The sequence below is a fragment of the Rutidosis leptorrhynchoides genome, chromosome 4 (assembly GCF_046630445.1).
Source record: "Rutidosis leptorrhynchoides isolate AG116_Rl617_1_P2 chromosome 4, CSIRO_AGI_Rlap_v1, whole genome shotgun sequence".
Lineage (NCBI taxonomy): Eukaryota > Viridiplantae > Streptophyta > Magnoliopsida > Asterales > Asteraceae > Rutidosis > Rutidosis leptorrhynchoides.
The window spans coordinates 614,115,080-614,132,957 of NC_092336.1; the positions used below are offsets into that span (position 1 = coordinate 614,115,080).

The 17,878-nt window shown below is 34.0% G+C and overlaps 1 protein-coding gene across 1 annotated transcript; it reads right to left on the minus strand.

Annotated features, from left to right (window-relative positions):
* Positions 1-6,860: 6,860 nt before the first annotated feature.
* Positions 6,861-11,915, minus strand: LOC139904073 (subtilisin-like protease SBT2.6). The gene is made up of 8 exons (XM_071886007.1): positions 11,581-11,915; positions 11,293-11,437; positions 10,333-10,727; positions 9,949-10,044; positions 9,248-9,606; positions 8,835-9,160; positions 7,911-8,460; positions 6,861-7,454 (listed from the first exon to the last, which is right to left on the minus strand). Exons 1-8 carry the CDS (start codon positions 11,790-11,792, stop codon positions 7,048-7,050), a joined length of 2,490 nt encoding a protein of 829 aa, XP_071742108.1. The 5' UTR covers positions 11,793-11,915; the 3' UTR covers positions 6,861-7,047.
* Positions 11,916-17,878: the final 5,963 nt, after the last annotated feature.

A 17,878-nucleotide genomic window follows, 5' to 3' on the forward strand; every position in this document is an offset into this window, starting at 1 on the left:
ATGCGTTAAACTTCTGCATTCCCACGTGGTCTTGTAAGGTCACTTGTCAGCCGCCGACGTGTGTCCTTTTCTGTTCAACTTTGTCTTTGACTTCTGTTGAATAGTACTATAATGGAGCATAGCTGTCTTATGTAGTAAGCTGCATTCCAGCTATGTTAGTTCTTCATTGCTGAGACACTTGATATTCTTTAACTGCTGAGTACACATCATGTGCTGATTGAAGAACACTGTCTACCTTGTGCTGGTAGACTGAGCAGTAAACTAAACACTCGACACAGCAATATCTGCTGTCTATACGTAAACAAACTTGTGCTGACTGCACATAACATTTTAGTGCAAATAAATTACAGTTTTGTCATAATTAAATCCTTAATTATTTTGGGGACTCAACAGAAAGTTTGTCTTTTAAAAACGAATGCAATGTTTGTAAAATGTATCATATAGAGGTCAAGTACCTCGCGATGTAACCAAATGTAATGTATTCGTCCAGATGGATTAGGACGGGTCGTCTCACATGATCAGTGATTTTTGATTTTTATAATGCATGATATTATGTTATAATTAGATTCCTTATGAAAAACTATTGATTTTAGGCTTTGGATTAGCTTGATTTCGTTTCCGGGTGATCAAGTTATGACCAATTGAAATTAACGTTGTGTTTTTGTGAGTAATCAGAAATCTGGGTTTGATAGACCACGAATTGGCTTGTGAAACTTATACCACTGGAAAGATAATTTAAAAACACTCAAGTTAGGATATCATGTCGTTTGCTTATGTATAACTCGAGATATGCTTGATTTAGTGAAAAAGTGGATTTATACAGCACTTGCATGAAAACAGATTTGTATGATAAAATGGGTTAACTTCTATGTTTAAAGCTTTGCATATTTGAAATGTACACAAAAAGTACTTCACCTTTCATGTAGATATCATAGTCTAATTGTATCTAGATCTTCGGATAATTGCGTGCAAATGTGACTAGCTAAACTAGAATCGAAACAGCAACTTGCTCTCTGTTTTATACTCTGTGGTTTGTGTTTATTGATTTAGCATGTATGCTTCTGTAATATGAATCTTTATATATTATTTGATATATGGTTAGTTAATGTCAATCTCCGAAACCTTATGCATTGGGCACACCAGTGTCATACTTTGTGTAACTTCTGAATTGAGCTGAAACCTGAACATTTAACTTGCACGAATAAACGGTACAAATTGGCTAAACGAAAATTGTTCAACTTTTGATATATGTTATTTTGACTTTTCCTTGAACTATGACCACTATTATTGTATCAATTTCATGTCCCTAGCTCCGGTTATAGCCAAAACGAAATCAGTGCGCGGTCAGAAACTAACTTGGCAAACCATAAATGTACCCCTTCTGATTCCTGACTTTTAATTATCGTATGAGACCCTGGCTGGACTTTTTGGAATTGATTTTGAGTATAATTATGATCTGGAGTTTTCCATGTTTACTTAAATTTTATACTATAAGATAATATGCTAAGTATTCTACATGTACATGAACTTTGTGCGCAACGATAAACTGAAATTGTGAAATTTATCTGTTATGACCTAAAACGTGTTGTTTGACTTAGGTTTGACATGTTGACCAACATTTGACATGAACCTACTGATGTTGACTTTAGTTGACTACTTTCACCAAGTTTGACTTTCGGTTTGACTTTGGTTGACTTCGTTTGACTTGCATGATCTAGTTGACTATATGTTGACTTTTACTTTGAAACGCGTCGAGTCGAGCAATAAGACAACTTATACTATGGAACCACATTTGTTTAGGACATATTTATTGAACAACCTAAATACGTATACTTAGGTTGCATTACTCGACTATAAACCGTACAAGTTTTGTCTGTCATCCGAGCTTTATTCAAAGGTGAGTCTACAGTCCCGCTTTTTACATGTTTTCATGGATGAGAATACACGCTGTTATACTTACATTATCAAATGCTTTTGTATTGACACGAGTACTATATATGCATATTGAGTTTGTTTAAAAAGCCTCTAGCTTGAATACTTTTAATACCATCGGTGTAAGCACAATTTAGATGGACGGATCCGTTAGGTTGACAACATCACCCTACAATATTAAATGTGGTGCATTTACTTTGAACATTAGATACACTCGAACAAGTGTATAACATTTTATGAGGTAAAGGCGGGTATAGTGGTTTCTATACTCGGGCCATTGCTAGTATTCAGGTGCTCATAGATTATGCAAACGTTTTGCAACTTGGAGTTGTACTTGTAAAATCTCGTGGTCAAGGAACTTAAACTATTTTCTGATAACTGTTTTTCAGATACCGTTACATTATTTTAAACCTGTAGATTCACTCAACATTATTTGTTGACCAGTTTTTGCGTGTTTTATTCTCAGGTATTAATTGCTTCCGCTGTAGAATATTGCTGTTACGTAGAAGTCAAGCCAAGCACTGGGACTAGAGTTAACATTCCGTTAAAGGGATTTTTGACGGGGTGTTACAATATCTCTCTCTCTTTTTTGGTTTTTGATGGTCTTGGAGCCTATTTTGTGTGATATTGAACTAAATGACAATTTGGGGGCTAAGGACTTAATTTGGTGTAAAATTGATCAAATCTTGATTAAAAGTGGCTAAGGAAATGGCAAGTGTAGAATTCAGCATCAAAAGCGCCGCTCCTCAACTAAGAGTGCCGCTCTTGTGGAGCAAAAGCGCCGCACCTATCTCAAAAGCGACGTTCTTATGCACGTTTTGGCTCCATTTTCCATCAGTGGCCAGAAGCGCCGCTCCTATAGCCAAAAGTGCCGCTCCTATCCAGCTAAAATCGGCGCTCCTAAAGCAAAAGCGCCGCCCCTGAATGTTGCCAAAAGCGGCGTTCCTGATCAAAAGCGCCGCTTCTCACTTAATCCAAAAGCGCCGCTCCTGGGAGAAAAGCGGCGCTCCTGTCGCTGTTTCAGCCTAGATTTTCAACACTATAAAAGGAACAAGATTAGGTTATTTTTCATATGCATATTTAGAGAGCAGTTGTCTTAGGTCCGAATTTCACATACAAAACCCTAATTTCATCATCCATTGGTGTTTAAGGGTGGATTCAAGGAAGCTAGCTCTAGATTCATCATTGTTTAGCTCTAGATCTTCATCTCTTTACATTTTGGGTCGTAATCTCCACTTTTCTTTATTTACTTGGCATTAATTACTTGTAATAACTTGAAGATGATGATTGTTTATGTTTCTATGCTTATTATTAGTTTGATTTTAGCCATGATTGGCTAAATCTCTTGTGTTTGCTTATCTATGAATCTCTAATGCTAGTGTTTCCAAAATCAATTGAATATTATTGTTTGAATGAATTACATGATCATGTGTCATTGAGTTAGCTAAAGATCCATTGCTATGAGTTTGTTTTAGGCTTGACTTTGATTACATATGTTGAGTAGCTCTCTTAGTGATTTGAGAAGTGAATCAATGTGTGCTTCAACACCTTAGGTGATCTAGACCACTAGTTTAGGAATTTCAAGTGATTGTGTTCTTGATCTAGGTTGGTTTTCAATTGGCCTTTAGTTAACATAGTAGTGCCGATTATCTTAAGTGATTTCGATAAGTGGGGGTTTTAAGTGATTTCAACCTAGGCATAATCTCAATAACCAAAGCATGCTTAACTCGATCTTAGAATACAATGCTTATGTGAATTCGCGGATTGTTATTTGATTTGAGGTTTGGTAGTAATACTAAATATTTAATAGTTCAACAACTATTGTGATAACAAAATATGCAAAACGGGGTAAGCCAAACGTAGAGAGGATTAGATAAGTGAACGCTTCTTAGTTAATTAGATTTAAATCTTAATACTTCGTTACTTGTTTCTTGCTACAAGTTTACTTGTTAAGTTTAAGTTTATTTAATTGTGCAATTTTTAGTTGTTAATCAAAATTAATCAAAACCCCCCAATCAAACAAACCCTAGGACAATTGATAGTTTCAAATATTCGACTTACACCGCTCTCTTGGGACGAACTTGATAAGAATACTTACATTGAAGTGCTATAATAACAAAGTTCTAAGTGCTCGTTAGTTGTGTGTGTTTATATGTAGTGTTGAATCATATATAAATTTTGAGGGTAAAAGATGTATGTTGCACAAACACCATCAACGTGGTACGAATATCAATTAACAGACGTTAAATATAAACGGAAAAGAATAACGGAAAAAGTAGGATCGTGACAGTAATCATTTTGAATTTTTTTTTCCTTACAACTAAAGATGCGATGATATCATGTTAACGATGTTTAAACCTTAAATGTTTTATAAGGGTGATCATTAAGTTAACTACTAGGTCACTTATTCTTTTTTTCATATTATAACGAAGATGGCAGCGAAGGAATCTAATGGTTGGACGAATTGGGGTTTGAATACTCCGAGTCAACAGGGTTAGTTGAAAAGCCTCATAAGAGGCGTCATAAAGAACAGTCTCGTAATAAAGAGTCTCGTAATGAAGACCGTAGGGTTAACGTACTATCTATGTCTTTAGAGGCGAAATCAGGATTTAAGAATAAGGGAGGCAATTCACGAAAATTTACTAACAATACTCGTTATACAATTGGATCAAAGAATAAAAAATATTATATAATATTCATATTTAATGGATGCTAGTATTTATAATTAGACGATATTGGCAATTAAATCAATACACTATAATTGATTTATTTGAAAAGTTGAATGTGACATGACATCCATGTGCATGCCCCTCCCTCCTCCTTTCATGTCTTTATTTATTTATGATTTGCTAAATGGATATAGAAAAAGTGGTAGATATAATTAGCCACAATATAAATAGGGGTAAGATTAACAGGGAAGAACTTGTTAGGAGAACTGGGGGCAAAGTCAATTATATTTAATTTTAGAGTATTTTCTTCACCATAATCCCACACAATCACTCTCTAAATTTGTGGCTCAAAAAGTTTCTCTCACTGCGAGAACTTTTTAATTACATGTTCAATTGTGAATTATATAAAATGTTCGCATGTTCACAAACATATATGCACATGTGAACGAGAAATTATATATTTGATTATATAATTAGATTAGATTATAGGTTTTTTCAATCTATTTTTTGTTCAATTTTACACTTCATCAACATTTATATGTGATTCAAGCTACTTAAATGTGAAAATTCTTGCAATTTAGTAGTTCTCGCAGTTCTCGTCATTTTTTTATTCTCATTTGAACTTTATATATATATATAATACGGAGTAACATTGTTAGTGCCGTTTAACATTTGCGCTTATGGATGTGTGGGCAAACAAGCATATTGTTAGTGATTCTAGTGTCATCAACCATTTTGTGTGATGGTGATTTTCTTGAGACAATCAGTTTCGAGTTAAGCTTTATTACAACTTAGAAGAGTGTGGAGTGCACACATGTTTAAGCTAACTTAGAGTCAATAAATGAAAAGTATTGTTTATTAGCTTGTGTTTTTATGGCCAAAAGTGTAATTGTGTAAGTTTTTTATGAAATGGTGTAACTTTTTATGGTACCATTTCACCAAAAAATGTGACCATTTATGGTATCATTTTGTCTAAAAGGTGTGTGACCATTCATGAAAAAAAAAATTTGTTAAAAAGTGCAACCTTTCATATTCTATATATAGAAAGTATTTGTCTCACATTCAAAGATGATGAACAGTATACAAATTCTCTATGTTCTTAACTGTAAATTTTTATTGACTATATTGGAGTGGTTCCTTTGTCTTATCTCAATAAAGATTTCGTGTAACTCTAAGCCAATATATTTATATAGGGTCGAAATACTTTGCTAGGAAAATATCTACACGATTCAAAAGTTTATCCGGTCATTCCCTATACCCCATTTCCAACACATATATCGCATAAAGTCCAAAAAAAACGTTAAAATGGGTGATCGATCGTGATCGTTAAAGATTTAGGTGAATCTTTGTATAATGTTTGCACTATAAACGCCAAGTAAATACTACTGACCGAATGATACAACCAAACGTTCAACTCTCAGACGATTTCATGTGTATTGATATTTGATTTGATTATTTTGATTTGGGTTCGGTTAGATTTTTGGTAATATTGGTTATGGGTCACACGTTCCCGCGTGGTACAAAATGTGGGTATATGTCAATAAGTTGTTGGACTTTATTGGGAACTATATTAGCTCGGGACTACTCTAACTCCCTAACTCATTGGTTTCAACTCTCATTGGTCAGTATCATCTTAACAATTCTCAAACACAAATTTCTTTCAAGTTAACATAGTTATCCTTATCAACTATATGTATGGATATGATCGAAAATGTCTTATACTATTACAATGAATTTTATCGTTTTATATGGAAAAGAATATGATAAAAGAAAAAATTATAAGAATAATAAATAATGTGATGTAAAATAACATGCATATATTATCGGGTTAGAAGTAAAGTAAAGTAAAAAAAAAAAAAAAAGAGAGAGAATATAATTAATTATATTTGTTTTTATTGATTGACAACATGAAATACATAGATAATTTTATTTATTGAATATCCGTTTTACCCGAAATCTCACTAAATTTGAATTTAGTTTTTAGTTCAATTTAGACATACGAAATTAGTATAGTTTATTATTCTCAAAAATAAAACCGAATTGTAAAACACCCCAAAATACACATGATTTAAATCGATACTACCAGTAGAAGGGTTTCAGGTATTGTTACGTGTTAGACCCTTTAACCCATAATAAGCCCCCTTCCCTTTTGGGCCGGGCCACAGTTCAGCTCTTTAAAACAGATCCAGTCTCAAGATGTTTAACCGAACAAACCAAAAAAAAAAAAAAATTTTGATTAGCACTTGTATGAAAGCTAGCAGTAAGCAAAAACTTTATAGGAACAGCAGTAAACAATTAAGAGTAGTTTTTCGCCCTATACTACAACTTTCTTTACATCTTTTACCATATAAATAAAAATACACCTACCATTTTCAATAATTTTATTTTTGTAAACACTTTTACAAAAGAATAAAATCACACAATCACGAACCAACGCTAACACTAGCTACCGCTTATAGCCCATAGCGACAACTGGTATCCGAACCTTATGCCCTCTGCTTCCCTTTAATAAAACTTCACCAAAACTATAACTCCTGGTTATTGATCGAACGGTTAAAGTGACGGTAAACTTATGTGACGCACCCGGTCTTATAGTCATGGACGGAGGGCTCGTTTCAATGGATATAGCTGGTGCCATTTTTGAAGTGATTGTATATGTTTCTTCTTCGTTAATATTTGTGACCGTTCGTGTTATGGTTTGTGTTCTTACCAAATGAGAGACTGTAATTGATGGTGTATTTAGGTTGTAAGGGTGGCCGAGTGTGTAATTACATGGGCGGTGAGTGTACTTTAGTAGCTCGTGATAGTCGATTCCAGGTGTTGTGCACAAGAATCCTAAATAATCTTCGTAACCTGAGAATTTGACAGCGATCAGATGAATGAACCAAAAAGCAACGTTGTAAAAGACGTGAGACGGAGACGAGTCACTTAGGACCTTGAAGGTCAAATCAGTTGAGACAGGTCAAGACGAGGTCGAGACGGACGTTGCCTAATGTTTGACTTCGAGGGATACTATGTAAGTGTTTCTCAGCTAATATTTAAATGGGGTTGTGATTTTCGTTTACACAAGAACAAGGCCTGACAAAAAGTCAACTTTTGACCGACGTTGACCGACTTTTCCTTATTTTGAGCTGACCTTTAGCGTTCACTGACTAATAAGACGGTTTTTAGCTGAAACGGGACGGGCTAGTCACCGAACTGTTGTTTGCAACGCCAAAAAGTCAAACGGTTTCTATTTGACAATATAAGTCAAACCCATTACTATTTGAACTCATATATCATTAGGTTGACCTTAAAGTCAAAAGGTACCTGCATCAAAGATAAGACCAGGGTCCAGAGCAGCTCGGGGGTTGACATGGCCACTGCCATAATCAAAAGGTGTTGCAGAGACAAACGTTAATGTTTCGGTCCCTGAATATTGTTCGGCTAGAATAGGCTTTTCCGCTCGGTCCAGTGTATTTGATGATGTCATCAAAGCTGACTTGATAGCTGCCGGGCTCCAATGAGGATGTTTCTGCTTTATAAGAGCCGATATTCCCGCTATATGTGGTGCGGCCATGCTCGTTCCTGATATCATTGCGAAATTCTCACCTATATAATTAGCCTCATCGGTTCCATTAGGAGACCAAGAAGCCCAGATTAAAGCACCAGGTGCTAGAATATCGGGTTTAAGAAGATCCGCATCACGAAAGGTGTAATCTCTAATGTTTGGTCCGCGGGCTGAAAACAACGCGACTATCGGTGCTGATTTGTGAAGTATAGGCTCCAAACCATCTCCGATGGTTCCTGTCGCTTTAAAACTTTTCACTCGTCCCGTCCAGTCTCGTGTAGTAGACGCTTTGTAGTAGTCTATAAGCTCCTTTAAACGCATACATGCAACTAAATCAGCAACTCGTAACAAACATCAAAAACCAAAAAAAGAAAGACAAAATATCAAGGATGGTTCCTGTGGTTTGTATCAGATATCACCGGTCCCTGTACTTTTTCCCCGTCATGGATGGTCCCTGTGGTTTGCATTTTGAATCATCGATGGTCTCTTTGGTGCATAGCCACAGGGACCATCCTATACGAGAAAATGCAAATAACAAGGACCATCGGTGATTCAAATACAAATCACAGGGACCAATCTTGACGGAAAAAACGTACAGGGACCAGTTATTTCTTATACAAACCACATGGACCAGTCGTGATATTTTGTCAAAAATAAAAATAAAAACTTTGTGCATTTGGTACCATTGACTTGCTAATGTCAAAAATGAGAATCCCAGGCATGCCCATAGGAACCGGGTCGAATTTGGTTCCCGGTGAAACGTTTTCAACAGCAAGAACAAAGCCGACTGCACCAAGACTCTTAGCAGTTTCAGCAACTTTTTTAACCGATGCACTACCCATAACAAAATTGAACGAATAACCACAAAGTAGAATGTTCCCTTTCACCAAATTTTTGTTCAGAACTTCGGGTCTCTGGCAATCAGTAGGACTAAACTTCATAACCGAAGAATCCAACACAACATCATTAGCTGCAACGAGCGTATATTTCTGATTTAACCTCGTCGAAGCTACATTTTTATGGTACATAAAAATTACATTATTGGTCATTTAATCTGTTAAAATGAATCAACACGATTAAAGAACATGAAACTTACGTGACAAACCGATTCCCGCAAGTATCTTCCCGTTTCCGAGGGTCAAATGGTTTTTATATCGCCGATCGTCAACAGCAGCAGCTACAGATACGATCCATGGACTATAAGACACTAAAGATTTTGCGAAAGGTCCGCCATTTCCAGCTGCTTGTACAACAAAAACTCCAGCTTTTACAGCTGAGAGAAGGGTAGCATCAAACGGGTTTAAGAATGTGGTTCTCGTGGTGGCCGGTGGACTGTTGGGTCCCACTGACAGATTCAAGATGTCAACACCATCATGAACCGCCATCTCTATGGCTGCAACAACATCAGCAACAAATCCTCCAAAGAGCCTGTAGAGCGCCTTGTACACAGCAATCCTATTCGAACAATTTATTCACTTTTTTATAATGCATACTAAAATGATACTCCGTATAAGTTTGCTACTTTTCATTACAGGTGGCAAAATATTTTAAGTCACATGCCGGGTCGGGTCGGGTTGGGTTGGCTCAGAACACTTTTTTCACAAAATTTAAACATTTTATAAATTAGTTGTGTCAAACATGGTCGCATAAACATTAATGATATATTGGGTGAAGTCTTTCGACCCATATGACCCGTTTCTTCCAGGCGCGTTTAAATTATACCAGCTTGAACTTTTATACCCATTCATTACTAATGGGTCGAAATTGCAAACTCTAGTTAAAGCGTAAATATTTCACCTAGCACGTGGAGCCATTCCACTTGCTTTTCCGAATTCGTATCCATGAACTCGCACTGGGATCCCATTATTTCCGGCTGCAATTGCTGCAGTGTGGCTGTGAAATAATACGATTAATTTGTCTTCTGAAGTATAAAGTGGGTTCATTAACAGTTCAATTAACATAAGTTTATGCGGAAATTTCAAAGGTACTATAATTGACCTCAAAGTCAAACTGCAGCTCTTTCTAAACACTATAACTTACTAGGTCAAATGGGTTTCATTTAAACTATAGACTTCAGACAATCTCAAAAGACCTCAAAAGTCAACCCAAATATTTAGCATTATTTCCATATTGTATCTAATTTAAAATTATATTTACTATTAACGTACTGCCGCTACTTACCTTCCATGTCCATCACCATCCATTGGAGAAGCATAATCAACCGAAGGATTAAAAGAACCAGCTGCAATTGCAGCTTCGGCAAAATGTTGTGCTCCAACAATCTTTCCGTTGCAAAAACTCTTTTTTGTATCAGAATCAACTTCACATTTTCCTCTGTATTTTGGAAGAGGCCCATACGGTTGAGTCTTACGATTCTCAAAACTTGGATGATTCGGGAAAATACCCGAATCGATAAATCCTATCACAATGTCCTCACCGGCTCTCTCAAATCCGCCCCCGCTGGGCCATACACCGGTTGGAAGCCCCAAAAATTGTGGTGTGTGTGTCGTAAGTTTTTTCACCTTCCAATCTTTATCCACTGATTTCACTCCATTGGCTAGCCTTAGCGTTTCTGCCTACTAATATGTTAACAAACATTTAACAAAACATGATTTCAAAGATCTTTATTAGTGGATTCTTGGTACAATCGGTTTGTACCAAGGCCATGGTTCCAAAAAATGAGTGTTTTTGGGGAAAAAGGTTCCAAAAATTTGACGGTACCTATCGTTCGGTCGCATGGTTGACTATGACCGGTCATTCTTGACTGTTATTTTGTCAGAAAGTTTGTATCTTAAGATTTGAATGTGTTTAAATTTGGATATAATTCAATTTGATGCATTTAATCTGCTCTTAAAGGTTAAAATTTTCAGGCTATTTGATTAATGCTACCCGAATTTGGTTTTACAAAGGATAATAGATATATGCAAGTTAGCTGTTCATTTGGATTTTTAATTATTTAGTAGCATGTTCTAGTGAAATGCAAAACAAGAAGGAATATTGATTCTTTCAAACTATCTTGCTTCTTATGCATTTTAACAAGAAAGATGGTTAATTTGCAACAAAAAAAAAAAAAAAAAAATCTGATATGCAGATTCAGAAGGTTGTTAACTCAATGTAAATAGAAAAAGGTCGGATTTTGACCTGTTCGGGTGAAACGTCAACTGCGAAACCATTGATAAGATGCTTGTAACTGTAGAGTTTCTTGTAAGTTCCTTGATCAAACAACGTTTCCAGAAGAGTGTCGTGCTTGAGTTCAAGGTGATGAGAGTATGATGTCACATGATCACTGAGTGAAGTCACAAGTATTAACAACGAGTTAAAAATCACTAATCAAAAATTTTATGATTTCATAACATAAGAACAACTAATGTTTTAGTTAACAATACCTACTAGTATTATTAAAATAAAAATGGTTCCAAGAACACAAACCTAGTAACATCAAGATTTTCATTAAATTCAACAGCAGTGGCTTTGAAACCACTAACACCGCCTCTATAACTTGTTACGGGCTCTCCTTCTATTGTTACAATGTAAATATCTGATTTCCCAATAACCAAAAAACAGAATATAACTATAATGATAAACAGACAATCCACTGCCTTCATCTTCAATGGTCCTCCTACAACCAAAAACATCATCATGAACTTGAATTAGAGCCAGAACAAAAACAAAATTAACCGAATTTAACTACACGAATCTTCATTTTCACTTTAATTTCAAGTAGCTTAAATCTTTTGAAATTGGGTGATATACGGTATGTACAAAAAAAATTACATAAATTCAAGAAAATGAAGCAAAGACTAAATTAAAGGAGCTATCTTTTGTTCATAGAATCAAGTAAAATCAACCAAAAAAACAGAGAGGGGAAGATATTTACTTATTTAGATAATGTACCAGTTTGATTCAATCTGAAACTGTCTCTTTCATTTGTATCTGATAACCCATGTGATCAAACTGCATATAATATTCACAAACATGTAACCACACACACATGTGTATATTATATATATAATAAATGTATATATATTGATGACCAAGATTGGAATCAAATAAAGATTAATGTAAACTTCACTTTCCCACTTAATAATCAATACCCAGTACAAATAACATCATTGAAATTAAACCCAAATAATAAAGTTAACAACTTTACTCACATTGATCCAAGAAAAGAATCAAAACCCTAACACCATCTTTAATAATGCACCTTGCTGAACACACAACAAACAGAAATTGATTCCTAATGGAAGAACAGTGGAATAAAGAGTTACATTAGTCTATGATGATCTGTATTGTAATAATTAAAGTAAAGATTCAACAAGAAAGTGCCTAATTTTGCAAATGTAGGTATAATTAAGGGGAAGAGTAAAGTGAGAGAGGTAGTTAGGGTTCTTTCACTTTTTGGGAAGGCGCCAGACAAGATAAACAAAGATGGTGGAAATTTGATTGAATTGGTGATTGAACACATTTATAATCAGAGTTGTATTATTTATTTTAGGAAAAAAGAAAAAAAAACTATAATCAAAAGATTAACTAGACATCGTTTGATAAAACTGAATAGTTAAACGTTCACTACCGTTAGCGGATGAAATATATTTTCGAGTATATAGTGTAGGTTCTAACACTATGATAACGGGGTACGTGAACACTTAAGTCTTGATAATTGGATGTTCCACAAAAGTATAACGATCTAAATGTTTTGAATGAGTTTGTTTTTGAATAATAATAAGTTATTTGATAATCATTTTAAATGATCAATGTTAATAATGTAATTACCTTATTAATATTTATATGAATAAAAATAGAATATAGTTGTTTTATAAGTATTCTTGATATAATTTAATAGGGATTATTATATAAAATTTATGTGTTTAATGGTTAAGAGGGTATTTCAGATCTAAATGATTCAACAAACCATTTAGCATCGTCTGTCATTAAAATGTAAGAAACAAACTAATGATACGCATACCCGATCAGATCGTATAGCGCATCAAACAGCATCGCCACAAGGATTTGCAAGGGTGCGCGCTAAGGCATAGAGCGCTATACCCATAACCGTGGCGCAGGTTCCATCCGCGCGCATTGGCAGCATCCACATGTCAGGCGTTGCTGTAGCTAGCAGAAGACACCTGGCGGACAAAATGTCAGAGCCGACAAGAACACTTTTTACTTTTGTCGGATCAGCTCGCTTGAAGACGTACTATTTGCAGGCCACAATCTTTTTAACTTATTACGTGGCGATAAAAGACAAGAAAGGTTATCCTATAAATACAAGACTTCATCCACATAACAGGAGGACCCTGGAATTCACTTCCACACACGTATACTCTAAGAACAGCAGCGCATAGCGCAATTATACACGCGCTACCGGACTCATAGCATTACACTAGACATCCTTGATATACAGGTAACGTTCCATGAACATAAACCCTACAACTTAGTGCGAGCCATCGATGTCCGGACTACCCGCCGATGGTTGGTCTACGTTTAACCACCCCTGTTGAGATCCTCATCTCGCGAGGGGTTATTCACAGTACTCCGGAACGGAGAGTTAAACCCAATTGACCCTTAAATCCCCCTCTATTGATGTCAAGCATGGACCGAACCCGACTCGATCATTCTATGCTTGATCATTTGGCGCCATCCGTGGGACGTATGACGACCCTCAATTTTTCATTCCTGTTTCAGTTGTTCAATTAATAAGACTGCTTGTACTCGTAAACTTTGTTTAACAACTTTGATTAAATAGTAACTTTTGATCAATATTTCCGTTACTGTAAAGTTTATGTATTTATGTGTTTTTATTTTTATATAGACTATATGTACTAGTTAAAATGTGACAATATTTATAAGATTCAAACCTATAAGAATTAATATAAGAACTAATAAGAATCAAATTAAATTAATAAAAGTTAGGGGTTAAAAAATAAATAAAATGTAATTAAAATAAATATAACCTTAATAATAAATAATAATAATTAAAAATATATATATATAATACTTAAATAAATAATAAGTGTCGTTTAAAAAAAAGATAAATAATATGTATTAACAATAAAAATCGGCTAGTTGCAATTAAACAGAAATATTAAAACTTGATTCCTAAGTTTTTACAAATCCTAGCTTGATCTTAATTAGTGCCTCGATCTTCAAGAATCCTAGTTTAATTAGGAAACCAAAATAACCTATAAATACCCTCATGTGTTTCAAGTAACTCACCACAAATCCTGCTGCAAATAAGTTGACTAGTTTTTCCTTGTTTAAACAACCCTGTCCAGCCTTCTCTTGTCGACTAAAAAGCAACCACCAACAGCCTGCTGATTAGTCGATCAATAACCCTCCATCTGCAACTTTCTGTAGTCGACAAAACCCACCAAAACAGCCCTCTAATCAGCCTGCATTCGATCACCATCCAGTCTTCTGTTTTCCTGCTGAATTCGTGACCTCAGCAGCCCAAGAACCTTCTTTTGTTGATGCGTTTTCTGCTGCTGTATTCTGTCTCTGAACGTGATCAAAAAGGACCCAAGAAGCCTTGTTTTGGGTTGTGGTTTGCTGCTGCTGCTGGTCTATTTGTTTTCGCATCACTATCATCATCATAGGCCTTGATCTTTAAACCCTAAGGTATACCTAATAAACCCTAGTTCAATCTCTTAAGTTATAGTTAAGTATTATGATATTGTATTAAGAGTAAGTAATGAATAAATTATGAATAAGTCATGAAGTTGGTTATTAAGTTGTATGTTAGGTATGAAAAAGTTGTTTAATGAATAAAAGACTGTGAATTCATGATGAAATTAAAAGAATAGGAATATGGTTAAACATAATTATGTAACTTGAAGATTATAATGAAAAAAAAAAGTTAGGATTAATAAGAATAGGTATGATAAAATTGTGCATGAAAGTTATGATTTTATGTGTTAAAAGTCGATAATGAATATGATTATAAGAATATGAATATGACATAGGTGTAATAAAAGATTGAATATGAGTTGAACTAGTAATGAATAACATGGATTGATTTTGATTAATATGATTGGGGTTAATGAACATGATTAGTTAAGGTTATTATAATAAAAAGTTATGATTTTATGTGAGGTTGATTAATAATTAATGATATACATGCACGCATACATGCATGCATGCATACGTATGTATGTACATATGTATAGGTAGGTATATGCTTGTGTATATATTTAGTTATATACATACGTGTATATGTATGTGTATATATGTATGTATATGTACGTGTGTATGTATGTATGAATATGTATTATGTAAGTATTATAATAAGTTAGTAAATAATAAGAAAAGTAATAAAGTATATATATATATATGTACCACTCTTACATTAATGTATATATAACACTTACATATATTACACATATATATCACCTAGTTATAAATATATTTGTATGTATCATATAGGCGTATATTGTAACGACCCGGATTTTTCCGACCGTTTTATACATATGAGATTAATATCTACTTAATTAAACATTACCAACATGATAAGCAATCCAAATTGTTGAGTCTTGTGTTTTTGAAAAGAGTTTTACACAACATTTGACCGTCCAATTTGACCGATGATATCACGAACTATATAACATACGATAATTATACGATTGTGTACATATACATATTTATACATATTTAACATGATCTAAGGATGGTTTAACATATCATTGTGTACTAATAACAATGAGTTATAAGTATACTTTGAGACTACTAACTTAAGTTTTCAAAACGGTAACTATACGTAACGTTCTTTGACATATATACCTATAATCTATGATGCTTATACAAGTATCGTATAAATACGTATTTAATTACTTTAAAGGACTTAAATACATAAAACAATATAAGTATATTCACAAAAGATAGTTATATTTGAATTCTCATTCCGTTTTCTCAAGATTTTTACACGTATACCTAGGGTATATGTAACCGTATTGTACGCAGCTTCTAGATGTATTTACTATTGGTATATACACCTTTAATCATTCATTCTTAGCAGCCATATTAGAGTCAAAAACATGTGGAACCATTATTTATCAACTTGTATGACTAATGAGCTAAAAAACAAACTTAAGGATTTTTTTTTCTATATAACAAGTAAATTCGTTTTTATGATTTCACCCCATTTTTTCATTCCATTTTCTCATACTTACACTCCAAATTCTCTCTCAAAATACTCCTAACATCATACTTGATCATCTCCAAGCATTTTCACCATCTTTTAGCTTCATAATTAAGGTAAAACTATGTTTAAACTTTGATTCAATTCATGTAAGTTATTTATCTTAAATCAAGATATAAACTTACTTACAACCTTTGTTTCTTTTCATGATTTCACTTCTTAATCTTCCAAGTCATCAAGAACAAGTTCATATCTTGTTTATTCAGTAACTTTCTTCATCATACTTGTGGTATAACCTTGGTTCATCACCTTGTTCAATTCATATATGACTATCTTACTACGAATATATATAACAACAAGAACATAGTTTGAATGATTTCAAACTTGTTCACAAACTAAATATATCCTTCTAACTTGACTTTTAAAACACTTCAAGACCTGTAATATATCATAATGATATGCTAACTTAACAAGATACAACTTGATTTTACAAAGAACACCTTAAAACTGAATCTACATCGTTGGAGTGCAACCGGGAGCTGTTTTGGGTTGGATAATTAAAAACCATCTTAAACTTTGAATTGGAAGTTTATATTCTGAAAAAATGATATCTCTTATGAATATGTTAATATATAAAAATCTCATGGTGTAACTCAAAGTGTAAGTATTTTTGTAAAAATGATCATCTAGATGTTGTTTTTACAACGGAAATGATCACTTTCATAAGATTCATCAAAGTTTGACCTATAACCTATGATTTCGAATGCAAACTAAGGTATTTACAGTTCATATTCATAAATAATGACTCGATCCAAGGAAGTGGCAAGTTGAACCAACAAAAACGGAGTTATATTGAAGAAACTACGACTAAAACAAAATTGGGTATCCGAAGCTAGTTTAGCTACGAAATTAATTGGAGTAAAACTAAACTAATCATATCTTTCCTAATTAATATGATATTTTATATATATTTACTTATGATTTGATTTTATATATTTCAGGACCACCCGTAAACAACACGAGAAGATTAATTATAAGACCTCATGATTGTACGCAACACGTCATTTGACAACACGGTACTTTATGTACGCAACACGTCATTTGACAACATGGTACCATGGGTCGAGATTAATTCTGATCAATACGAATACGATGGGGTCTTTATTTATTTTATTGAGCAACTAATTGTGGACCACTAACATCGGACTGCTAACTACGGACTAATAGATGTTAAAAGTATTATAAGTATATATGTAACGATTAATTGAAAAGAAAATATGTTAATATATTATATATATGGTTAGGTTCGTGATATCTATCGGAGACCAAGTCATGTTTAATATCTTCAAAGCAAAAGTGAGTATATAGTCCCACTTTTAAACTCTAAATATTTCGGGATGAGAATACATGCATTTTATGATTTACGTTATGGACACAAGTGATTAAAAATATATATTCTACGTTGAGTTGTACCACTGGCATACTTCCCTGTAACTTGGTAACTACTATTTACATGTGGTATTGTAAACGCGAATCCTGTTGATAGATCTATCGGGCCTGACAACCCCAACCGGACTGGACGACCAGTATTCA